At 54.9% G+C, this 25,618-nt stretch overlaps 1 protein-coding gene across 1 annotated transcript in view; it reads right to left on the bottom strand.

Moving 5' to 3' along the window:
• Positions 1-770: 770 nt before the first annotated feature.
• The window catches only part of VSTM2L (V-set and transmembrane domain containing 2 like), a 44,183-nt gene continuing 19,335 nt past the window's right edge, over positions 771-25,618 (bottom strand). Inside the window, 7 exon segments of the mRNA XM_038369425.2 lie at positions 771-2,263; positions 2,266-2,309; positions 2,311-2,356; positions 2,359-2,448; positions 2,451-2,571; positions 10,916-10,966; positions 14,256-14,425. Of these exon segments, the coding sequence (XP_038225353.1) occupies positions 2,238-2,263; positions 2,266-2,309; positions 2,311-2,356; positions 2,359-2,448; positions 2,451-2,571; positions 10,916-10,966; positions 14,256-14,425 (548 nt within the window). The 3' untranslated portion in view covers positions 771-2,237.

Raw genomic sequence — 25,618 nt, 5'->3', positions numbered from 1 at the left:
GGGTGAGGCAGTTCACACTGGCTAGGTGCTGAAGTGGGGTGAGGAGCACGTTTTGGCAGAGCGGGATCTGGAGGAGTTTGTTGTTACCAGTAGGGCCAAGCCCTGAAATGGGGGCAGGGCAGGAGTTCGGACACCAGGTGCTAGCTGAGGGTCCATGGCCTCAGCCCCTTTCACAGTGCGCACGTGATGGGGGAACTCCCAGCGCCGCCTGCTCAGTCTAAGCTCTGCATTGCGCCCCCGGCAGGCGGGGTGCCAGGCAGTACGGGGGCAGGGCTGGGGTCTGCACAGCTCAGGAGACATTTCCCAGCTGGCCCAGCCTGAGCAAAAACCCCTCCTGAGGGCTCTGGTGACATCAGAACAAACCCCAGACTCACCCTGCTTCCAGCTGCAGTCCCTGCCCACAGCTTACAGCCAAACGCCCCAAGCCAGCCTGGAGAGAGCAGCTCTTCTCTCCCCAAGCGCCCTGCACAGGATCATGGCCTCCTGGTGAGGCTCTGAGCCTAAGGACTGGCAGCTGCCACTGATCACCCGGCTGGGGCTCGAAACCCTCAGCGGGGATTAAAGTGCTGCTTTGCAGTTTAGCAGGGTCTGCGGCTGGGACCAGCACCGGGCCAGGGTGCGTCACGGCTGCAGGGCACCTCTGGGGGGCACTGTCCCAGGGCAGGCGGAAGGGTGCTGTCTCCAATGGTACCCCGCTCAATTATAGTGCTCAGCGTTCACTAAAAGGCCCCCTGCAAAACGCTGCTATGAACAGAGAGACGGAGGCTGTGTTCATTTAAAGAGCTTTATTCGCTTCAGCGGGTCACAGCTTGGATCATGTGGTGCATGGGGAGGTTTAGAGCGAGAAAGCAGCTGAGTTCCCCTTTCCCCTTTCCCCTCCTCCTGTGTGATTACAGGTCAGGGGGCCCCAGGCCTCCCGCCCCCACCAGGCGCCGCTCGCAGGCGGCAGCTCACCCCTCCCGCGGGGTGATCGGCGCACATAGAAAATAGGAACGCCTGCCACGGGAATGAGGGCTCGGCTTGGCTGTCGAATTGAACAACCAAGGGTAGGAATTCTTGAAACTGGCTGTGTGATGAACCCCCCACCCCGGTTCAACAGAGAGGGGGGGCAGCTGACCCTACAGTGGGCTGGGCACAATCAACTGTCCTCAGGAGCCAGAGCCAGGCACCGAGCCCCCCCCACTTCTGCATGAAATGCAATGGGGAAAGGGGGGGCAGTGGGTGCAAACCTCCCTAAAGCTCTTACTCCCCAGGGTTGGGCTAACTCCAGATGGCAGAGCCCTGCGCTTCCCCCAACTTAGCTACAAACCAGCCGACTCAGGCCCCATCTTTTATCCAAATGAAATCTAGGCAGGTTGGCGTTTTCTGCCTCTTCCCGCCAGCCAATATGATGGCTTCTTAAAACCAGCTGGGCTTTCCATTCAGAGTGCCCCTCTCTTCCTCCCACAGAAAACTGGCCTTCTTGGCCGGGGGGCAGGTTGTGGCAGCCTGGAAGAGGAAGAGGTAACTTTATTTACAGTCTATAGGAATGAGTGACATAACCTGTATCCGCACAACTGGATCCAAACAGAGTAACTACACTGGATCTCTCGAGGGAGGGAGGACAGGACTCATGGGGCAAAGCAAAAGGGAGTGACTGCAAGATCCCACACACAGAGACACCCAGATGGATTCACTAAAGTGATAAAAAGCTAGCAATGTGAAACGGGTGTGAGCACAGTTGGAATACACTAAACCTGGCACATAGCTGGAAGCCCTGTCTACACACGGCAACCAGGGGGAAACAGTGTGACTTGTGGCTATATACCATGGAAATGAACCACAGCCCCTTCCCTGGGCACAGACAGCAGGGAGAGCCCCCCCTTACAAGCTGATGGCACAGGGGAAGCAAGACTTGTCTTCCCCACTCTGGCCACCCCCTACTTGGGAATAGAGCGGTCTCATTTCTGCATTCGAATCCTGGAACGGAACTGCATCGGCTCAAGGGTACTTAAAGAATTAAAAATCCACAGCTACATGGCAGGGTGGGGAGAGCGGGAAACATGCGAGAGTCACAGAGTGTGTGCACACGTCAGTCTCTGATTCGGAGCATTAGATTTCCATCGACCTGGCACCGCTCCGGTGGCCCAGCTGCTGCTGGTCCTCATACACTCCTCCTCTGCCCAGTCTGGGGTGGGGAGGGATGTGCGTGTGTGGGGGGGAATCCAGCAGCCCGTTCCATGCCATGCCGGCTCAGTCTACAGCAGGCAGGAGGTGTCTGCCGCCGCTTCCTCAGCTCTTTGCCCATTTTGTGGTGGTGGTGCTGGTGGGGAGGGGGTGCCACTCAGTCTGGCGTGGTCAGAGAGCTGGCCGCCAGCAGCTGGGTGTCTTGCACCTGCCTGGCGGAGGAGCCGTGGCGGTGCGCCTCAGAGCTCTCCTCCGGCTCCACCCGCAGGTAGGCCTTGACCTGTGTTGCTGGGCTTTGCTGTCGCTGAAGTCGATCACCCGGCACTCGTACGTCCCCTCGTCGGTGGGCTTCACCCTGGAGAGCCGCAGCTTGTGGGAGATGTTACTGCCGACCACCTTCACCACCTGGCGGGGAGCGGGAGAGAGAGCACAGGGCTGAGTGCCAGAAGGGGTCCAGGAATGAGCTTTCCTAACCCCCATTACGTGCCGGCTTCCACACCAGCCCGTCCCTAGCCCTCCCTCTCTCTGGTCACACCTTTCTCTGCAATGCCCCCAGGCAGCAGTGGATTAACCATTGGACCAACGGGCGACCCTGGAAAATGAGCACCCCCACGTCCAACCCGCTCTGCCTGCCTGGCACTCCTGTCAGGAAGTGGGGTCGGGGTGCAGGGGCTTGCCCCACTCTGTCCGCCCACCTGCTGGGGCACAGGACTCCTGCGCCCCGACCCCCGCTCCCCGGCAGGAGCACTGGATGGGCAGGAAAGCCTCTGCACCCCAACCCCATTTCCCTGGCAGGAGCGTGGGAAGCGGGGGACTCTAGGCAGAAGGGGTGGGGAGGGGCCCCCACTTGCTCTGGCTCAGGGCCCCACAAATCCCTAATCTGCCTCTGCCCCCAAGAAGGGCGCCAACAACTCAGGGCTCGGTGGGGCCCTAGGCTTCAGAGTCACCGCTGCTCCGCTCTTGCTCTGGGCAGAGCAAACCATTTGCTGCAGCCCTTGAAAAGCCTTCCGCAGGTCCAGCGTCCCCGGCCCACCCGAGCTCCATCTGCCCCCTGGCTGCAGAGCGCCCTTGAGGGCCACTGTAGTTAGAGGGAGAAGAAGAAATACGGGGGGCATGGGATCTGGGTCTCTGTTACAGCCCGTCATGAGACGGGCGGAGAGAGTGACCCTCAGCGCCCGGCTGCCAAGCATGGAGATGAAGCAGCTCACGCTTGTGGTACATGCCATTTGGCCAGTCCTAGGAGAAATAATCCTATTCAGCCACTGGCCGGGACATAGCACCATCTCCTCTAATTCAGCCCCCTCACCTCCAGCCTTCCCAAGGCAGCAGGGCATGGCCGCTGTGCACGATGGATCCTTCAGCCCACAGCTGCTCAGTCCCAAGAAGATGAAATCCCCAGCACTCTCCACTGAGCTGGGTTTGAAGATCGATGCAGAACCACGCAGGCTAATTAGCTTTTCTACCAAATTGATTTGCTCTTAGTATTTATCACCCAATGAAATTTAAGACTTACACACTAGTCCAAGCTGCTGCTGCTGTTGGGTGAGGTCAATAAATCAGATTTATAACCCACCCTGAGGCCCCTGCTCTGTTCCCTCTAATCACGCTGGATGGGAAAGGCCATTTTTCTCCTTACCACTACACTGGTGAGCTGAGGGTTCTGCGGGGTTTAGCGACTGGCCTGGAGGCTGCAGCCTGGGAGTCATGAACCCCTTGCTGAAGAACCAACAGGCAGAACCAAACCCAGCCGCAGACTCAGAGAGCGGGAGAGACCTGTCAGTGGCCTAATGAATGGACTCACAGGGCTGCATGTGCTCTGCAGCTGCAGCCGTGGAGCCAGAGAGTAATGAACTGATGCCTTAAGATGGGAGTGAGGGGGTTTGGGCTGGATGCCCAGTTTGGGGAGCTGGCCTTACGCAGCTCGACAGCAGCCACGGATGGGGCTCTCCTGAGACCTGCAGGCGGCTGCAGATTGCAGGGTAGCAACATGTTGTAGCTGCTCTGCCACATCCCCTTAACAGCGTTTGCTAATGGGAATCTTAGAGAGCTGCCAATGGTCACTCCAGCTGAAAACCCAGCAGAGAATTGGCATGCAGTCTCAATGGTGGAAGACCCTGTGGGGCAGCAAGGAACCAGTACAGCAATGCCAAGCTGTCGCTAAGTTTTTTTCACCCTGCATTTTCAAAATGCAACATGAGAGTTAGCTGGGCAGGAAGCTGCCAGGGAGTCAAATACTGTCGATGAATTTTTAGAATGGGCTGGATAATTTTGTGACCAATACTCACAGCTGTATCTGCACAGACTAGGGGGAAAGGGTCAGCAACTCTCATGCTCCTGATGGCAGCAAGGTCAGGAAGGAATTTAAATAGCTGTTTACATTTATATTGCAGATTTCAGAGCATGTTGCAAAACTGAGCAAAAAATCATTATTCCCATTTTACAGATGGAGAAATTGAGGCCCAGTAACTGGAGACCAAGGTCACGCAATGAGGCATGAGTCCCAGTCTGCTGCCGTGTTCCACTGGATAATGCCAGTGGAGAAATACATTTCTCCAAGTATAGCATTGTGTCCAGCCCTGGCTGTCTCCCCTTGAGACAGATACTGCTGAGATGGGGAAGGCTAGAGGTCTGGCTAGAATTTACACACGACACCAAGTATTGCAGACCCAAGGATTATTCAGCCTTGAAGGGAGGTGAGCTAGCCGGTCCTTGCTGAAGCTTGGAAGATTCTGAAGGGTGTTATGGGAAAGGATCAGTTCCTCCTTTTAACTTTATATTATAAGAACAAGGAGTCACTTAAAGAAATTAATGGCTGGCAAATTTAGCACTAATAAAGGAAATCTCCTTTGCAATCTTGCAGTCAGTCTGTGGAATTTGCTGCTCTAGTGGGTCTTAGAGTCCCGTTTTGGGCTGGATTATAAAGGGCTGGATAATTTTATGATCACTAATAATATCTGCAGTGATGCAGGCTGAGATAAAAGTAATGAAATGTCATGTTTCAGGGTGTGAAGTGACCGCCACAGGGGTCAGGAAGGAGTATTCTCCCCTGGTGCAGCACTGGACGCTGGGCTAGATGCTGGAGGGTTTCTTTTGTACCCTCTCTCTGGTGCACTGGATATTGGCCATGCTGCAGCTGGACACCGATTGCCTTGGTAGCCCAGCAGTCTCTCCTGGCATGGCCAATGCTGCCCTCCTAGGGAAATGCAGTCACTGTATGGGCATAATTGCCCTTCGGTGACAGCCCGAATGCACCAAGCCAGCAGCTTGCTAACGAACTCAGAGACATGGGCACTTGCTGTTGCCTCCCAAGCAGCTGGAAAAGCACCTTGAAATGCCACGCAGGGCGGAAAGTTTGGAACCTCCCCCCCCATACAGACTCCTTTGAAAGCGGCCTGTGCAAGGCTGAAGTCCCCCTTAGTCCCCCGGGCATACAGGTCTGGAGCTGGCCTCTGCGCGAGGCTGAGTTTCATCCTGGCTGAAAAGACGTGAATGGGGATTAATGCAGTCAGCTTCCGAAGGTGGCTCCTGGGCTGTAATGCAATCGGAATCTCTGGGACCAAGAACCTTATTTATGATCTGACTACGTCTGAGCAGGCCACAACTGGCTCAGGGCGCTTTCAGTACAATGTTTTCTGCACGTCGTTCGCAGAGCCCTGCTTTGCTTTCTGGGGCCGTTAGTTTTTCCTCTACTTGCCCTTTGGACGTTGCACACAATTTATCACGGTCACTTGCAGGGACGGCTCATCTTCCTGCATTTCTTTCCCAGTCTTGAAATGTTTAATAATCACGGACATTTAAAACAACAATCAATGAATAAATGTTTTCAAAAGTGAATCTCTCCCCATGGCCTGAGCTGGAGGAGGCGTCACACCCAGCCTGCCTGGGAATCAATCATAGTTACACAGGGAAAGGCACTGCTCACATTCAGGCATGCAATTAACTGCCTAATTATGCTGGAAAATGCAATTGCGCAGTTACACAGAAGACCCCGGCCCCAGGATCGTTCCGCAGCTTCCGTCCTCGTGGCCTCCATCTGATTCCCTTTGCGCTCCCCCCTCTCCTCTCGCTAGCTAGGAGTGGCACCGTGGAGGGCGGGGGGGCCCAGCTGGCTGGGGCTGAGGGAGGGCTGGTGAGTTTCTCTTTCATTTTAACATTACGCCTTCAGTCTTCACCACGCAGAGCGGAGCAGCCGCATGCCTGGCGGCCTAGGCATGAGGCCAGTGAGCAGCCACGGATTGTCCCAAATGCCCACGGGTCCCTGCTAAATCATGAAGGCACCAAGGTCCCTCACAGGGAAGCCAGGATACTCAGCACCTCCAAGAGGCATTTGCCGCATGGCCCCAGGCGAGCACTTACTGGGTCCATACATGTTGGACAGGCAGGGCCAGATGGGCCCTGAAGCAAACCCCACGCCAGACAACACTGGCACCCCCAAATGGAGCAGGCTCACCCAGGCCGTCTTGGACCGAGTAGCTAGGAAGTCAGAGCTGGTGCTGGATTTAGGTGGAAACCAGCCAAACCTTGGCAGTTTCCAGAGAGCTCTGGAATCACTCGAAACCAGCCCAAAAAAGGAGCAGGCCTGGCGTTTCGCAGAGCTTGCTTGCCTGGCAATGCTGCTGTTTTGAAGCTCACACCTGTGACGCAGCGTATCACACCGAACTTGCACGGTCACATGCACGCCCGGATTTCCAAAGGCACCAGAGCAGGTGCACGTTTGGGGAGCCCTGTACCGGAGCTGCTCGTTTCCAAAGCTGCCAGCGAGCGTTACCAGGACAGACTGGGACCCTGCTGGAGGAGGGGAGTGGGGAGCTGGACCCAGTGCCATTTTGTGTAACCCTCTCACCACTGCCCTTGCCCGGGCAGGTACGTGAACCAAATCGACAGGGCTGGCATCCCCAGGCCTCTCACACAGGCTAGCGCTGCCCGGGTGTCAGGGAAGGAAAGCACTGGGGGCTGAGATGGGGATATTTTCGCCTGTACAATCACTCCAGTCCATCAAGGACTTCTTCCAGTGTGTGTTCAACCCAGTCTGACACAGCCACACTAGCGGGAGCCATTCCCGACCATGCGCCTTGTCGATACTGCACCTGTAACCACCAAACCGGCGAATGGACTGAAAATACAACAGTTCCCAGCCCCAGCTGTGACAGCACCTCAGGGCGCACGCGAGGCTGAAGCATCGTGCAACACTCTAGCATTACTCCAGCGTAGCTGGTTGGTGTGCTGTTAAGGCACACCGTAATATGGGGTCAGGAAGGAATTTCCCCCCAGGTCAGATTGGCAGGGACCTGGGGGGGGTCACTTTCCAGGATTAGCGGGGTTTAGCTCACTGAATTGCCACAACCGGGACCTCAGACATGGTGCCCCTCACCCCCACCTATTCTCCGCCTGCGCACAGAACAATCTAGGCCCCCGGGGGCTGTAAGACTGTGGTGGGTTAGTGGGTGGGTGCTGGTGGCCTGTGATACACAGGAGGTCTGACTTGACCTGGTGGTCCCCCTCCTAGCCTTAAACTCTACATCTCTGAGTCCAGTGATGGTGGTTTACACATCGCCCAAGCAGCCTGCCGACACTCTGTCCGGGAGTCACTTCCCCACCGCTGAAACAGCCCCAGTTTGGGTGGGATGCAGCAGCTGTGACAGCACCCGGGATTTGCAGGGGAGAGCAAAGCCCAGACACAATTACACAAGGCGTCTCAGGGGGAACAGGGAGAGTGTCTCCCTGGAATCTGGCCCTGGCAAGTGGATTAACATCCCTGATTCTTATGAAAAGGTTCTGTGTGCTCGGATGACCACGAGTAGCTGGGATCTCCGTTTAATCTCTCTTCAACAGCACAAAGAAAAGGAGTACCCGTGGCACCTTAGAGACTAACAAATTTATTAGAGCATAAGCTTTCGTGAGCTACAGCTCACTTCATCGGATGCATTTGGTGGAAAAAGCAGAGGAGAGATTTGCTTTTTCCACCAAATGCATCCGATGAAGTGAGCTGTAGCTCACGAAAGCTTATGCTCTAATAAATTTGTTAGTCTCTAAGGTGCCACGGGTACTCCTTTTCTTTTTGCGAATACAGACTGACACGGCTGCTACTCTGAAACCTGTCATTCAACAGCACAGTGACACCTTCTTTCCCAGAGACACTGAGTCAGCAGGGGAAGCACCACTGTCTGCAACAGTAACACGACGTGGGTGTTCCTGGAGCTCTCCCATATGAACAATGAGCAACCTTCGCTGCTAGTTAGCTTCAGAGGGTTCATGAGATCATAGCCCAAGGGGGCACGGCCCTAGGTTGTTACATAGAATCCACGCAGTGCCCAAACCTGAGCCAAATTCAGACTTGTGCAACCCCACTGAAGGAGCAGAGTCCCTGGATGCCAGGTCTGTATCAGGCCCTGAGAACTTTTTAAACAGCAGGACTCTCATGAAGGTGAGTTGTTCTAATCTCAGCACCGAGGCAGTAGCCCGACGGGTGCTATAGAGAAATTTCAGCTAGAGCAGGGTTTTAAATATATCCACGTTTGAAATAAATTCCCGGCGGGACAACATGTGAAGGACGATGAATGTGGGCTCAACATTTTGGAGACGACCCATCTGACTAGCTCCAGGGGGATATACTCTGTGTGCTGGACTCCAAGGGGGGAAGTCATTATTGTCAATAGGATTTACCCATGTTAATCGCCACACATCGAAATGAGAGTACATGCCCCTAAGTCATGAGACTTGGAGTTCGATCAGCCTGGGGGTTCCAGTAGCCCGAGAGGATATCTGTATTTTCAGGGCCCAATCCTGTGAGGTACCGAGCACCGTCAGCTCCCACCAAAGAAGACAGGAGTTTGGGGAGTGCCATAGCTGGAGGGATGAGCTCGGCTGTTTAACTCAGCACAGAACACAGGAGTGATGTGCTGGGCTTGCTCGGACCTTCCTTGTGCTAGCTTGGGGCTCTGAAAATCCCAGGCAGTCAGAGCAACGGCAATTAGAACCAGGGCTTTCAAAATATGATGTTACTTTTGTCAGCCCCGGCCTGGGCAAAACCCGCCTCCACCGTGAGCTGCGAGATAATTGAGAAGCAAGACTCTGTGATGCACCTGTCTTATCAGAGCCAGAGCAGCGAGAGCGCACGTGGGAGCCAGACCGAAAGGGAGGGAGCGAAGCCGCCAGTGACAGCAGGCGGCCAGGACCATTTATTTTGTTTAACTAATTGGTGTCTCCTCATTCCGTTCACGTGGCCGAAATGTCTTTGGCGTCCTAATCCACTAAGTCAATTTGATTATTTTCTCCTTAGTGTAAATGTGATCCTTAGGTCCCTCAGGAACTCAAAGAAGATCTATCATGGGCTGCCTGACACCCTCCGTTCGGGGAGTACGACCACTGGCTGGTGATGAGTTTCGGGGCTTTCCCAGAGCTCAGGCCAGCTCGGATTGAAGCAGCTATGCTCTGGGGTGGTGACGGGAAGGGTGGGGCCTGCAGCGAAGGTGCAAGCCTGGGACTCAGGCAATCAATTTCCAGCTGTGACCCAGACGCCCTGTATGCGAGGGGCCAGTCGCTCCCTCTTGGGGCCAGGTTCTCCTCAACACCGGCAGGCAGCGTACAGGGGCCGTAGTAGGACTGAGAATTCAGGTCTTTGGGCCTCAGCTCCCCGCCTGTAACCCGGGGCTGGAAACCTTATGAGGGGCCATCTGTCTGGACAGACTGTGAGCTCTCGGGGGCAGGGACTGTCTCTCGCTACATGTTTATGCCACCCCCAGCATGCTGGGGTCCCGCTTGCAGCCAGCACGTCCAGGTGCCCAGGCAATGCTCATAAACAAGTGCGAAGGTTCAAGGCTGCAGCCCTCCTCATGCCAGCAACCCGCACTCATGCAAGGAGCCCCACCAGAGCCACAGGCCTGAGCGCTCCTGCAAGGATCCAAAGTCCCTTGCCGCCCATGAACTCCACTGTGGAAGGAGGGCTCTCAGCATCTCACAGCATCGGACCCTTCACATTGGCTCATGCAGCGACTGAGCTCCCAAGCTGGGTGGACACCACAGCTGGCTTGTGGGGCTAGCTGGAGCCGAGGGATGACCCAGCAGGCATAGGCCTAGCAGCCCGAACGGTCCCAATGCTCCAGTTTGGAAGCACTGCTGCAGATTTTCCCTCTGGATTCTCCAGCCCGAGAGCGCCCCGTCTAGCAGCCTCAATGGAAGCAGAAGGGAAGCCAGAGTCTTTGGCCGAAACCATTTCTTTCCCTCACTGCCCTCCCCGGCAAAGGCCTATGACGTGATTTGTGGTCACTGAGCACAGAAAGGGAACCGCTCCGCCGGGCCCGACAGCAGGCGCTTAAGAAGATCCCAAAGAATTTTAAAACACTGCAGAAAACATAATTGCTTCAAGGGCTAAATGAGTCATTTTGTTCTAATGGCCCCGATTCAGGAAAGCGCATAAGCATGTACTGCACTGTACATCAGTGAGACTTGAGCACACATTTAAATGCTCTCCAGAATTCAGGCTTAGATTCCCAAGCAAAACCCCCGGAAGAGACTCACTCCGCACAGTGCCCTGGGTTGCAAGCCTTCACTGCGGAGTGGCCACCAGCTTCTGATCACAACATGCACTGGTTCTCCTACCGGCAGCTTTTCAAACCGAGTTGAAAAAAATCTTCGGTCTTTAAAAAACAGAACCGTGCAATTTTTGCCCAAGCTTCCAGTGTCTCAGGGACCAAAGTTACAGCTGTACCCTCTATTAAAGCCCTCGCCAGAAGTCATTATCCAAACTCACGCTTATTTTCGTTGCCTCCTTCCCAGCTTCTTCCTGCTGAGATGCTTTTAGCTGTGGGGAAGGGAGGAATGGGGGTGGAGAGAGAACAGAGAGAAGAGAATCCATTAGTTAAGCTGGAAGGGGAGAAAAACCCATCAGACTAATTCACACCTCAGCCCGTAATGGATGCTTCAAAGGCAGGCCGGAGAAGAGGGGCTGGCGGGGAGAGCTGGTGTTTAGGTGGTGGAGGTAGCGTGGAGGAAGGGAAGCAAGTGTGCTACTGAGTGAAAGTTCCAGCAGTGAAAAGAAAAGAGGAAAAATTAATTCTGCTTCAGCCTTTCAGCGCTGAACGCTGCACCTGGAAAAGGCACCAGTCCTGCCTGCTAGCACCGGCTGCTCCCGGCCAGAGAGACCTGGCAGACTGCAGATTAGAAAGGAGTTTGCAATGCAAGGTGATGACACCAGGCTGCAACAGGCAGAGAGGCACCAGGCCAGAGACTGGGGAGATGCTCCATGCCGCTCTGCTGGGAGCGCTCCGAGGATGCTGCCGTCAGCTCTGGGCCCCTCTGCACCAGGCAGATAATGACAAATAGGAAGGCAAAAGCTGAATGAAGGGCCTGGGGTGAATGATTTATGAGGAGAGATTAGCAACATGCTGCTGGGCTAAACGGTGGCTAAGGAAGGCAGGGATCACTGGGATGGATGGCCAGGAGTAACAGGACCAGTCTGGGAAGAGGAAAATGCAGGCTGGATGTCTGGAAACCCAGACTTCAGAGCAGGGAATAATCCGCCCGGGGGGAAGGGGGTCACTGGGCCCAGTGATTTAAGGGTGGTCTGGGAAGAGCCCTGGAGAACACACCAGTCAGGACCCTGCACCAGCCCCAGGAGCCTTGCCACACAGAGCATCTAGGAGTGAACAGACGTTCTTTGCATGGGGACGAGGCCGCTGCTGAGCCCGGGCAGCATCTGGGCAGCACAGAAGGGCCTGGGATAAAGGAAATGGAGAAAGGGACGAGAGGGGAAGAAGCCAGCCATTCGCTGAGCTGGTTGTTCTCTGCCCTCTGTCTCCTCACCCCTTCCAGGCGACATTCATCCTGCTGCAGAGAGCCGCACCCCACCACAAGCCTCCCACGAGGGGGAGCTGTTCCAGGAGCTGAGCACAATTTTCCAAGGTGGGTACCTAAGTGACCACTCAGCTGCCCTGGGCTCTAGTTCGAGTATCCAGATACAGAACTGGGACCCCTCGGCGACCTGCAGGTGCCAAGCATCATCGGTGGGCGTTGGGGTTGCCCAGCACTATGCAGGAGACGCCCTGCAGCTTACAGGCTCTGTTTTTATCTTCTGCTCCTAAATTCAAATATCGTGGCCACAATTTGCATGTAACTTCTTTAGCACGTTGCTCTTGTAATTGGCTGGCTGTGATACCCACAGCTGTGCCGGGCAATCCGGGAAGGCCTGGGTGCTAGGAGTGACTGTGCAAAGCGGGAGTCTCTGACAGCCTGGGCCCATAGAGACAAGCCCGGACTGATCAGTAAAGGCGCCTGGCTGGAATCGGGTTTTAGATTTGGGGTTTGCATTAGATTTCAGTATTAGGACGACCCTCTGCTTCCCCATTCCCCTCCCCTCTGGGCTCTGCACTGCTTCACAGCTCATTACTTCCCCCGAGGACCAGCAATGAACACTTCAATCTCTTTGGTCACTCGAATACAGATCTAAAAGTGGCAATTCTTTAACAAAAAAACTTCAAAAACAGACTCCAATGAGACACTACTGAATTGGAATTAATTTGCAAGCTGGATACAATTAACTTAGGCTTGAATAGAGACTGGGAGTGGATGGGTCATTACACAAAGTAAAACTATTTCCCCGTGTTTATTCCTTCCCCCTCACCCCCCACCGTTCCTCAGACGTTCTTGTCAACTGCTGGAAATGGCCCACCTTGATTATCACTGCAAAAGGTCCGTCCCCGTCCCCCCCACCTCCGCTCTCCTGCTGGTAATAGCTCACCTTACCTGATCATTCTCGTTACAGTGTGTATGGTAACACCCACTGTTTCATGTTCTCTATATATATAAATCTCCCCACTGTATTTTCCTCTGTATGCATCCGATGAAGTGAGCTGTAGCTCACGAAAGCTTATGCTCAGATAAATTTGTTAGTCTCTAAGGTGCCACAAGTCCTCCTTTTCTTTTTTGCGAATACAGACTAACATGGCTGCTACTCTGAAATCTGGGTTCTCTCCGTCTGCTCCCCTAGTGTTTGGGATCCAGGTGTCCGAGCTCTGCAGCATGGCATACAGCTTCCTCCCTGGAAGCCTCCATGCCCTGCTGCAAACTCTCGAGAGTCACAATCCCCCCCCACCCTTCTATAGCAATGCTGTCAAGTGATAGCATTTCTCTGACACTTCTCTCAATTTATGGTAATACCAGTAGCAGTGTACTGCCAAAGACACAAGAATACAGCCTCATTAAAATACCTAAAGCTGCTTTTCCATTATTTGCCCCTTATCTCTGTGTGAACAGAAAGAGAAATAAAGAGACAGCTGTTTGCCAGGACTGATATACAGCACGAAGCGGGAGCAGGCAGTGGGGGGATGGACAGTGCATGAGGCAGGGGAGAACACAGGCGCACAAAGACAAAGCTATTTGCAACATTATCAAACCCCAGCAGGATCAGCCAGCTGGTGTGAGAGGTAACTGGGGAAAGGGGGAGGCCAGGAACCCTCCGGCTGCTCCAGCCCAGCCAAGGTGCAGGACATTGGCCTGCAGGACCCTGGGAAGTGACCTTCCCTGCTTGCATCATCCTGGTGTGATCCCTGATGGAGGGGCAGGGACTCGCGGCCAGAATCCTTCCTCCCATCTCAGGAGGGAAGGGGAAACAGACTCCACCACAAGACTTGGGTTCTCGGGAAGGAGACGGGAGAGTGGGGAAAGAGGAGCTGGCTAAAGAAGGAAAGGGCCCAATCCTACAAGATGCTGGGCTCCTACAACTCCCCGTGGCTCTGGCTTCCCCCTCCGTGGTGCTGAGCTCCTTGGAGGACAAGTTCCCTTAGCTCCAGGGGCGGGGGCTCATTGGGATAAAGTCTCTGTATTCAGCCTGCTGGAGACACGAACACCCTGGGCAAACAATAATAAAATGGCTCATCCCAGAGATGCCAGCCGACCGGGAACACTGCCTGGCTGCCGGCAGCAGTGGCAGGAGCAAAGGGAGGGGCAGGAGCCTGGTGGCAGGGGAATGCCCGTGAGCAGGACCCCACCACCAACCCCTGGCCTTGGGGGAGGGCAGGTCTAGTTTGCCAAAGGCAAATGCCAACAGATCTCAGGGACTAATTCCGAGGCAGAGAAGCCAAGTGGGGGGTTACCTGGTTTGAAGCCCACGTCTGTTTGTCTGTCCAGTCCCCGTGATTGCGAACATACCACCACTGGATCTCGAGCGAGTAGGAGGGGGAGCCACTGCCTCGGAAGGAGCAGGCCATCTCCACATCCTCCCCGGCGTGGGCCGTCATGTCGTGCGGGGTCTCTGTGAACAGGGCTGCAGGGGAGAGAGCAGGGAGAGCCAGCCCCCCGTTAGAGACTGCCGGGCACGCATCCTCAGCTGGCCAGACCCCCTCCCGCAGCCCCTGCCTCTGCTGGCCACACCACAGCCTGCGCCCAGGCCCCTCATGAGGAGGTATTCACCGGAAAGACCCATCCCTCGGGGCTGAGGAATGGAGACTGGCCGCCACCTTCAGACCCACTGAGGCTTTTCTGCACCAGCGGGCGTCAGCCCAAACCTAAGCCATCTGCCTTGTGCAGCTCCCGTGTTCATTTAACTCTGGGCTACACGACTTAGCCCTAGCCAAGGGGCTGTAAGACACCAGCTTCTGTGCAAAGAGTCTGTCCCCAGCGTATCCATCCTGGGAACGATCCTTTCCGTACAAACAGGGTCATTCAAGTCAAAGATGTCTGCTGGGCCTGGTTCACCTCTCACATATGCCCGTTCTACACCTGAAAACCTTCACTGGCTCCCCTGCGCTTTCCCCAGTCTCCTGCCCGTGCGATCAGCCCCAGACCTACGGGCTTTTTAAAAGAAGAAATATCCGGCCTGAGAAAGACCCAGCAGCGTGCACAGGAGAGCGAAGGGGGCCTTTCAGATCCGTGAGTCCATCCTGCTCTCCCAAGCAGACTGTTCCCGGGTGCTTCCCGTTCCAGGACATGCAAGATGTCTATGTTACAGGATCTCTGCCCAGTAAATCAAACACAATCCCAGCGCTGCCTAAATCGAAGTACAAATGAAAAACAAATCCTCATTTAATGCCGCCCCAAACAGTCTTCCACACGCCATATGGTTTGCTTTTCTCTCGCAAAACAAATATTGTTCAGAGGTGTAATTAGAATTTTTTTCATCGTCTCTGGAGATTATTGTTCCACTATAGAGTGTCTGCAATGGGCAGGTCATTCCGGAAATGCTATTGTCACAATCAATGACATATCCCACCGACAGCTTCTACCCAGTCAGGAGATTCCACCCCGTCCCCACCCTCTTTGGTTAGACTCCCCAGGGCTGAGGGTTTAGCACCTGAAAACTCAAAGCCTTCCAGAGTTTGGAAGCCCTCACACTTCCAGTCTGAACAGGCAACTTCCCTCCCAGGAGTGTTTCGTTTGGGTGAAACGCGGGCAGCTACTTTATCAGAACCAGTTCATCCCGCCCTGCTCTGTGCTGACTTTCCAGCCACCAAGATCCCCAGAGCTGCCCCTCAAATTCTCCAACTCCTGCCCCAATGGCTTTTCCTGCCTCTGCGATTCTGCTCGGGAGCTGATTTCTTTAGAACTGCGTGCGCCGCTTCCCCGTGGGTTTCTTGCAGAGTTCTGATCCAGGCTGAAAACTGAATTATTATCAGCCCAGACAGAAAAGTTAATACCTTTACTATCTCTCCGTCCCTCTGGACGCATGGAAATCCCATAGACTTATCGCTTTCCTTTAATCCATTTTAGCAGGGGAGCTCAGGAAAATACATTGCATAAGGGGCTTAACAGGCATCCCCATCTCCTTGCTGAATTCCTGGCGGCACTCCTCCCAGCCCACCCATTCAACTAAGGGACCCCGGACACAGAGAATTACAAAGACTTCAGTCATCCCAGCGATTCCATAACATCTAAGCACTGGAAATAAGTACGAATTACAGGTCTGCTTGAAAGCGCTCTCTTGATTCAAGCTGGCTACATAAAAAGGATGAATGGCCCGTCTCCTGGTTCCAGCTACTCTGCAACACACGGCTAAGGGCTGCACTTCTTGCTCCTGCAACATCAGTGCTGGGGCCATTACCATGAAACAATTAAACAACGACACTAACGTTCTCAGATTATGGCCTAATCAGGATCTTGCCCTCCAGTTCCAACATCAGCAAATAAGTACAACCGATGGATTTCTCTGTCTGCAGCTTGTGTGTCAATTTCCTGCTCACGGGGTCCAAGGGCCACCGGCAGCCAGGGTACGGTGCAAACTCCTCCTGCTGCTCTGCCAGTGCGCTTTAATCCTCACCCACAGCCCCGCCTATACGGCCCTCAATGCCCCAAACCCCAGCCCGCAGCATTCCTTCCCTTCCAGTCCTGGCCATGGCAGAGGGCCTTGCCAATGCTCCTCTCCCCCTTGCGCAACCCCTGCTGTCCCAGCCCAGGCAGGGGATCCCCAAGCTGTGTTGCCCTGCTATACCAGTCTTCGATCTCTCCACAGCAAAGAGCCCGGGTTTGGCGAGGTGGGAACCGTCCATCAGAGGCTTGAACAAGGTTCTCCTCTGTTGTGAGTGAGGCAGAGTCTGAATCTACAGCAAGTCTCCGAAGGGGAGGGCTCGCACGTTAGGCCCTGGCACGGTGTACAGAGGGAAGATTGGTTCATTGTTGGAAGGTAAAGAGCCGTCCTTAAGCTGAAGTACTGTTATCCCCAGTTCACAGATGTGGAAGCTGAGGCCCAGAATGGTTGTGTGACCAGCCCAAGGGTACACAGCAAAAACGCAGCAGAGCTGGGGTTCAGAGCCACGTTCCTGATGCCCAGCCCAGCGTCTTAATTTGCCTCCTTCAGTTCACAAGAGCATCGTTCCATGACACCAGAGGAGCATGGCAGCATCTTTGTAAGGAACAAGGCAGCCACTGGTGGTTCCCCATTTCCCCTTCTATAAAACACAGCGTCAATGTGTGGCAGTTTGACGGGTTGGCCTTCCTCTGCCCATCGGCTGCACGAGTCCAGCTCTAGCAGTGGCAGCGAGGGCTCACCAGGCCTGGAGCACCCACTCCAAGGACAGAGGGCACCAGCTTGCTTTAGAACCTCAGCACTGCTGTTGTGCAGTGTTACAGAGTCCCCAGGCGACGCTCGGGAACTGCTCCCTATGGAGCCAGCCAGGACTATGGGGGAGCCTCCTCTCTGGGAGCAGCCTGTCTGCAGGACACACAGCTCACCCGGCTTCCCCCTTCCTGGGTCTGACCTCGGAGCATTCAGCATCCTCTGCCCCTCCGTGCACTTCCCACAGCAAGTACACCCAGGCGGGCTCCTGGGGAAGTCAGAGGGTCCTGCCCCCCAACTCTGCAGTCAGACGTGACTCTCAGCCAGCCAGTAAAACAGAAGGTTTATTAGACAACAGGAACAGGGTCTAACACAGAGCTTGTAGGTACAGAGAACAGGACCCCTCAGCTGGGTCCATTTTGGGGCCAGTGAGCCAGACAACCCCGTCTGCAATTCATTCCTCATTCCCAGCCAGCCCCAAACTGAAACTCTCTCCAGCCCCCCCCCGCCCCCCGGGCTTTGTCCCTTTCCCAGGCCAGGAGGGCAACTGATTCCTTTGTTCTCCAACCCTTTAGCTCTCACCTTGCAGGAGGGAAGGGCCAGTCCATCAGTTGCCAGGAGACAGAGTGTTGGCCATTTATGTACCTGGCCCTTTGCTCTGCAACAATTACACCCCTTATCCCATCACCTAGAGACTTAAGAAATGCATAGGGGAAACTGAGGCACCCCTACAGTATTCAGAGGAAACATTAAGAACAGTCCCACTTTGTCACATGCACAAAGCCCTGGGCCAGACCCTGGCTCACACCCTGAGCCCCAGTGGTACCCGGGAGAAGCTGCGATTTATGCCTTTCTCTGGCGGGGAACTGCAGTTCCCCCAACACTAAACATTGCTGTGTAAAAGTAAATGACTATCAAGTGAATGGGAAGCACTTTCCTTATTGAGTACATCCTACCAGGACTCCTGATTTCAATGCCACGTATGTTCTTATTAATGCTGAGCAGCTTGTTTTTAGCATCTGCATTATTTGTTCTGAACACTGCACAACACAGCAACGAGAGCCTGTCATAACGCCAGCTGGCCCTGCCCCCAGCTGTCCAGAACCCTGCTTTCTAAGGTGGAGTCTGACCACGGCCCCATCCTCACCTAGCACTACCCATGCCCCAGTTCCCCTGTGCACACAGAATTAGTGACCCTGGAGGGGAGTGTTGAGGCTGAATTGTCCCCAGTGGAATCCAGGCAAGAAACCTCAGGGCTGCATCTTTCATCACAAAACGCACCTCACCAGCTGCTTTTCGCCTGTCCACCCAGGACACGTATTGCCTGAGCGCCCTGGGGAGTGCGATCTAACCTACGTCCTCCAAGGGAATCTGCTTTAATTATAGAGTTTAAGGAGTGTAGTTTGTGCTGAGTAGCCTGAGGGCTCAAGCCCATGTCTAAATTACTCAGGACACCATTAAAATCAGCTCCCACAGACTAGAATTTGGCAGATGAGCAGAGAAAAGACTTGATTGAATCAAACATCTTCTTTCTTTCCGGTTTTAACTAGGAAGTGTGTGTATTAGTTACCCTCAGGGCTCAGCCTTCTCAAAGGGCAACCGAACCGAAACCAGAGCTGCCTGCACTGAACCGTTCCCCTCCTCTGTGGTCAATAGGGACATCCACCCCCCGGAATCAACTTCTCACCCGTGGGAAACACGCAGCCCCTCCCTTGGGCTCCCTCTGCGTCCTCTTCAGCTCCACCTGGAACCTGGAGGAGGAGATATCTCGACTGGAGGCAACACCAGCCTTTAGGAAAGCTTCTAGGGGCCATTGCTCCATCTCTTGGAAGTCTGACGCTGCTGCGACTGCATCTCCGGAAGGAAAGTGACTGTGAAAGCCCCGGCACACACCACCACATGGAACTGAGAGCAAAAATTCAGACTCCCTGAGATGCCCTGTCTAGAATCAAGGTCAGGTTCCTAACAACTGCCTTCTCTGAAGCCCCCCAGCGCTGCAGAGGACACCAAGACGAGACGGGACCAGGTCCTTCTGCAGTGAGACAGAACATGGTCCCCAGCGTGTTGCTGTCACTCTCTGTTGACTCTACTAGGGTTACAGGGCAGATTTACAGTGGTGTGACCAAGACCCTCATCTGGCCTCTATGTTCATTCCCTTCCGGGTTCCCTCCAGCAGTACCACAAAGTAGAGATCTAGAATGTCGGCGCCTCCCCTTCCTGAATTCAGGTGTAGCTAGGATCTAGAGCTGCATCAAGACACCACAGCTCAGAGCAATCTCTGCAATGGGGCCTCCATACTCACTGCCATAGATACTGCAGCTGGGGCCACAGACGCAGCTGAGTGCCTCAGTCTGTTACGTATTTATCCTCCGAGCCACCACAAGGCAGGGCAGAGGTACTCCCTCCATGCAGGTGGGGAATGAGTCACAGGGACGCTAAGCGGCTGGCCCAACATCCCACGGGAAGTCTGGACAGAGCAGAGAATTGAACCTAGGTTTCCCAAGTCCCCTAACCACTGGGCCATCCTCCCTCCCTCAAGCCAACCATCTGCAAAACTGGGGTTAATTCAGATTTGGATCCAGGGCTGGGTCTGAGCTTGGTGGCTCCACTAGAGATCTCATGAGAAAGTCTGTTCCAGACCATGCTGCAGGCCCCAGAGGCTTGGACTGGTGGGAATGCTGGCCCCTGCCCTCCGCATAGGCTTCTCCCCCTCCCCATCATTAGTCACTAAGGAGATCTGACCGAGCCTTGGCTGGAGCAGCTTCTACAATCAAGCCTCTTCCTTGGCTCTGGGTACCAGCAGCGCACCCAGCTGGGTGCTGACCAGCAGGCAGACGTCCTCCATTTGCCAGCTCTGCCGACAGCCCCGGCAGGTCCTGCAGATCAAAGATTTGCTCTAGGGGGTCTCTCCCCTGTGAGATCTCCCGGAGTTCCTCATCCTTGCAGCATCACCGTCCCCATTGGGTCAGCCCTGTAGGAGGGCCTGGTGAATGGCTACAGGGAGACAAGCTCAATGGGGGAGCAAGTCTCTTTCAAGACAGCCTGAGTAACACTAAGGGGGAGGAGGCCCAGTTACAATACAAGCCAGAAGGCTGCATTACCCCTGGGTAGGGCAGTTAACCCCATGATGCCCAACTGAATCACAACCAGCCCCCCCTCCACAGGCCCCCAGCCAATGCATAAGCGAGGCATTCTCGGGGTGACAGGACTAGCAGATGCAAATGACTCCTCTAGGTGGAGCAGACACGCTGGATTCTGCTCGGTGAGGACGGCTGCTTTACCCACTGGGGGCAGCTTTGGCTGCTGGAGGCAGCCTGCTCCCTGGAGCTACACATAGACGACAGCTATGAAGGGCAGGGGGGAGCCGCACATTGGGCTGGACTTGGGAACCATTTCATCCCGATGCAGATGTTGCTATTTCCCAGGTAGGCCCCGCCTGCCGCAGACACCCCACCATGTAAAATGGAGCACAGAGATTCCCAGGAGTGGCAGGTTGGCTCTCAGGACTTGGTCTCAGCTTCGGGAGCTGATGGTGCCTGCAGTGGTGAGAGGAGGACGACGAAGAGGAAATAATCTGACCCTCATTACTGCGTCTGTTACAAAATCGGTGTAACAGAAGCTTAAGACCGTAAAGCAGCTTATTAACATGAGCCTGCGAGAAAGGCGCCTGGAAGGCACGGCGAGTAGCAATTGCCCAGGCTACAACACGTGCAGGGCCTCTGCTGCCAAGAAGCCCAGGCGTTGAGAATGGATTTGTATTTGCCTCTAATCCTGGGTCCCTCTGTGACAACAAAGAGCAGGCTGGAGAAGCAAACACCAAAGAGGATCTTGCTGAGAGGGGCCCCCCGCCATCTGGAGGAGTGCTGGCACGCACGGCTGGCACACTTGAAACGTACCAGGAAAGGAAAGGTGACAGTTATATCTGATCCAGCAACATGCTCACCGCCTGGCTGAGAGCAGCCCTCCGCAAAGCTGACCTTCTGCTCCCCTTTGAGGTCCCGCCAAGTCCAGCAGCTGGTTCTCAATCAGCAGCAAGCATGCTGCCATCCGAAAGAGGCAACCCAGGCTGTCAGCAGGGTGCTGGGATTGTTACAAACCTGTCCTTGGCCAGGCTCAACACGGGTTGTGACCTCCTCAGCTTTCAGGCAAGCTGAGGCCAATACAACAACTGGTCGCTGCAGCACAGAGGGCTGGGTTTGGTGCTGGGAAAGCCAGTGATCTGGCACCAGTCCGTCCCCAAACCACGTGATGGTGATGGTGATGGGGACATTCCAAGGACATTTCCCCAGAGCAGCCACCTCATCCCTGCACTTGCCCCATTATGTGCTTTGATTATTGTAACTCTCAGCCCCACCAGCCCCATCGCCACTCCAGCTTTTGGTGCTACCCGTGAGCGAAGTCCACAAGCCGAAAGCCATGCAGCCCCTCCCCCACCAATGACATAGTTAGCTGGGGCCAGGAGCGGGGGGGTTAGAGTCTGGCTTGACTGACACCGACGAGTGGCGGATCAAGCCCAGCTGGCTAAAGGATAAAGCCAGGAAGTCTGCAGCAGAAGGGGGCTGCGGTGTGGAAGCTGGCGGTCACCCTCTGGGCTGAGAGAGGGAAAAGGAGGAACCCCGGCAGCAAGAGACGCGCTGGGACGCTGGCCCTGGGGCAAGGGTTTACCCAGCACAGGGAGAAGAAGCCTGTGGGGGGCAGAGTAGGAAGCAGTCCAGGGAAACGGCAGCACGAGTGGAGATTGCAGAGATCCGGGCTGCTGATGGGGGTCTCTGGGCTGATACCAGAGTAGCAGGCAGGCCTGGGTTCCCCGAAGTGGCACAGGATTGTGGGAGATGCCAACTGGACAGCCGGTCTGGAGCTTGAGATAGCCCAGAAGGGGCACTGTACTGTGACTTAGCGGGAGGGCTGAGACATGAGGCGGGAGAGAGCACCCCGAGTTGCAGGTAGAGAGTCCGGGGCAAGCGAACGATGGAAGGGGGCGCCGGACCAGAGCAGCGCTGATTCCCCAGACATAGCCAGGAGGGGGCACGGCAGCAGCAAATGAGCCTGTGACACCCACCCATAGCCGGAGCCTGGGGACCCTGCTTGTTGCGGGGTGGGGAGCAGCCTGACCCAGGCCGAGCGTCTGTGACACGCAGAGAGAGACCTGCTGCTCTCGCAGGGCTGCTGAACGCCGTGCGACGCCCGCTGCGGCTGCGGCTGCGAGTGCGCGTCTGCTACACCCACGCCAGCCTCGCTCGTCCAACGGACAGCACAGACAGGCCCTCTGCTCTCAGCCCCGCAGCTCCCCGACTGTCCCTCCCGGCTAACGGGACACGCTCGCAGGTCTGAACAACTGCAACGGCACCTGTAAAACCTTCCCCTGGCCACTGGCTACCACCCCCACAATGCTGGCTGCAGCTGGGCCCCAAGCCACAGGGCTAGGGAGGAGGGGAGGCTAAACTGGAGTGACCGGCCAGTTGGAAACTCCTAAGAGATCGTCCATCAAAAGGCAATGAAGAGTGAAACGGGCAGTAAATAATCGCTGACAAGGAAAGAATAGGGGTGTTCCTCCCCCTCCCCCTACTGCAGCCCTGCTTGCCCAAACGCCCCAGCACTTCATTCTCTGCTCCTTTCCCCCCAGCTTCCTCCCACCCCCACATCTGGCCAGTCCAGTCTCCCTCTGTCTCACGCCTACCGCCTCTCTCAGCCTCTCATTAATCCTGGCTCCCACCTTTCCCACTCCGTTTCTGCCCCGTCTCACTCTCCTCCGTGCTCATCTCTTCCATTCCCACCCCCACGTCCGAACTGAGGGTTTTGTCTCGTGCCCCCATCTCCTCTCTCCGTGGCAGGGGCGGCCCGTCCATTTCATTGTCGATCTGGCTCCACGGGCACTCTCTGGCCCTGGGCACACCCCCCCGCCCGCAAAGCTTCATCGGCCCCAGAGAGCAGCACAGGGGATGAAGGCTAGCTGGGCAGCTGCTCACAGGCCCCAGAGCAAGAGTGGGCGAGAGGGGTGTGAGGGTGGGAGGAGACGCAGGAGGGAGGAAGAGTGGGGTGAGGAGAACAGGGAGTGGGGCTTTGGGGCGTTCCACTCCTATGCGGGGGTGAGGGAGGGTCCCAAACTGTTTGGCCTCTGCTCCTCTGCTATACACCCAAGAGCACCCCAGCACCTAAATGCAGCCTCTCCACCCCCCCCCCCCCCGCATCAGGCAGGGGCCAGTCACGCCCCTGCCAGCAACCAGCTACCTGGCTGCACGTCTGCATAGCCTCCTACCCCCCTTCCTGGAACCTAGGCGTGAGTCTCTGCTCATTAGATTGTAACCCGTTGCCAGGAAAATTAATATGGCCACAAAAGCTGGATGTGGCCTAATGTCTGGGGAAAGCGCAGTGTGTCCCGGATCACCGGGCTGAACGTCGCAGCCGGGCAGTGTCCCCGCAGGGGATGGCTGAGGCTCACTTCCTAGCATCGGGCACTCTGGCCAGCTCGCAGCTGCTGGTCACACCCAGACCCCCGTGTGGTGACTTCTGTTGCACTCTGACTTGCGTGCATGCACATGCGCATCTACCACTGCCAACTCTTTTCCACTGGCAGTTAACGTGGTAAGTACAGTAAATACATGAACAACTGCACTTGGCCATTTGCTCACACAATCATCACGTGTATGTGCTCAGTCGTAGTCACGGCGTGTGCAGAGCTGTGCGTGCATTGTTTGCACAGGCAGTACTCGGAAAGCATGGATCTAGCGCACTAGCCGTCCTTTTAGAAAAATATAAAATAGCTGCCATATTTCCTGGGCATGCCGAGTAAAGTGCCCTCTCCGCATTGGCATTGCAACAGCAAGTCATTTACCAAACACCCGCCTCAGAACTCTGCTGGCATCACTAATGTCACTGGTGCATGAACAAAGGAAGCAAAGAAAGAATAACCATAGGTCTCTTTAAATTCTGTGTGATTGCGCAGACGGCTCAGGGAAATGGCTAACAGCTAAAAATCTAAACTGCTCATAAGGCCTTGACTAACTGCACTAATTCTCACATTTCATTACAAACTCCACAAGAGACCAGCCAGGCTGGAAATCATGTTGTCTTCTTTCTGGAATTGGTTTTTGCTAGAACTGGCACTATTTCAGAAGAGCAGGAGCTCAGGCCCAGCACAAAGGGGACTCCAGAAATGAGAAATTCACATTTTTTTAATGCTTTCCATTTGAAAAGGGCCATTTGTCAAATTATGTTTAAAAGCAAAGTCTGAGTCTAAACACTACTAACAGCTAGAGATAATCATCTTTCACGCAGACCCATCCAGAGCACCCCAAGTATCCCATCCCAATTACCCATAATGCACTGCAAAGAAACTGGCATGAGAGACGAGATGCAAAGGCGTGGGCTGGATGCAGTCTTTCTGCCCTGGGCTTCTCTGCTCTTCCCTTTGCAGAACACTGAAGCGTGACGCTCCACCCAACTCCCAGCACATCAAGATTTCTCAGTTTGAGATTGATGGAGCGCGCTAGTCTGGCTGATAGATGGACAGTGAGACACTGTGTCTGTGAGTGAAAGGAAGGCAGCATAATAGCATGGGTGTTAGATTAGTGATAAGGTGATGGACAGAGAAAGAAATTTGGGATGAAGACTCAGTGACAGAGCAAACAGAGAGATACTGTAGGTGATATTTTATCTAGCCACCCTCCCTGGTAACCAGTGCGGGCAGAGAGTGTGGAATTGCAATTCTCAGTAGGTACAACCAGCAGAGAGTAGCATTTCAAAAAGTGGCTGATCAAGCCCAGCTGGCTAAAGGATAAAGCCAGGAAGTCTGCAGCAGAAGGGGGCTGCAGCAATGTTGCAAGACTGAATGCAAGCAGTTGGGATGCAGACACCATGTTCTGTAAGGGCTTCTGCTGATGGTGGTATAAAATGGAGATGATTCTCAGTAGGTTAAAGTCCCCCTTGGTTAGCTGGGTATTTGGGGGGCCGTTCTTGGCGGGAACAAAAGAAATAAAAATAGACTGGGTCCAAATGATCCATCTATTCAAGGGTCCCATGCTGCCCACAATAAATCAAGGGGGGCTTGATGTCAGGATCAGTCAGAGGGTGCAATCCCTGCCTTCCAGAGGAATGTTTCACTTTGGAGTCTTTTTCACTATTAGTTGCTATTTAAACTTTCGGCAATATTGGCAGACACTAAATAGATCTTTCTATAACGGAAGCCACGGCCCCTTGGACTACAGAGGTGCCCTTGCAGGCCCTGTGCCTGGGGAAGGCTCCGTCCCACCCTGCCAGCGGTGGATGAGCCGCCTACTGCTGGCAGTGTTTGTACATGGCTGGGGGCTGCCAGACGCACACAAGGAGGGATTCTGCTTTTCTAATTCAGAGTGTGTACATGAGCTTCATCCACAGGCCCAGGTCTATGGAGATGGACCACGTTGGTACCACACAGAGAGATGCTGGGACGGACACAATCACATACACACCTTCATGCATGCATGCACACGC

The sequence above is a fragment of the Dermochelys coriacea genome, chromosome 13, assembly GCF_009764565.3.
Source record: "Dermochelys coriacea isolate rDerCor1 chromosome 13, rDerCor1.pri.v4, whole genome shotgun sequence".
Classification (NCBI taxonomy): Eukaryota; Metazoa; Chordata; order Testudines; family Dermochelyidae; genus Dermochelys; species Dermochelys coriacea.
Note: the sequence above shows the minus strand (reverse complement) of the source record. Positions and strands in the feature narration are given on the sequence as shown.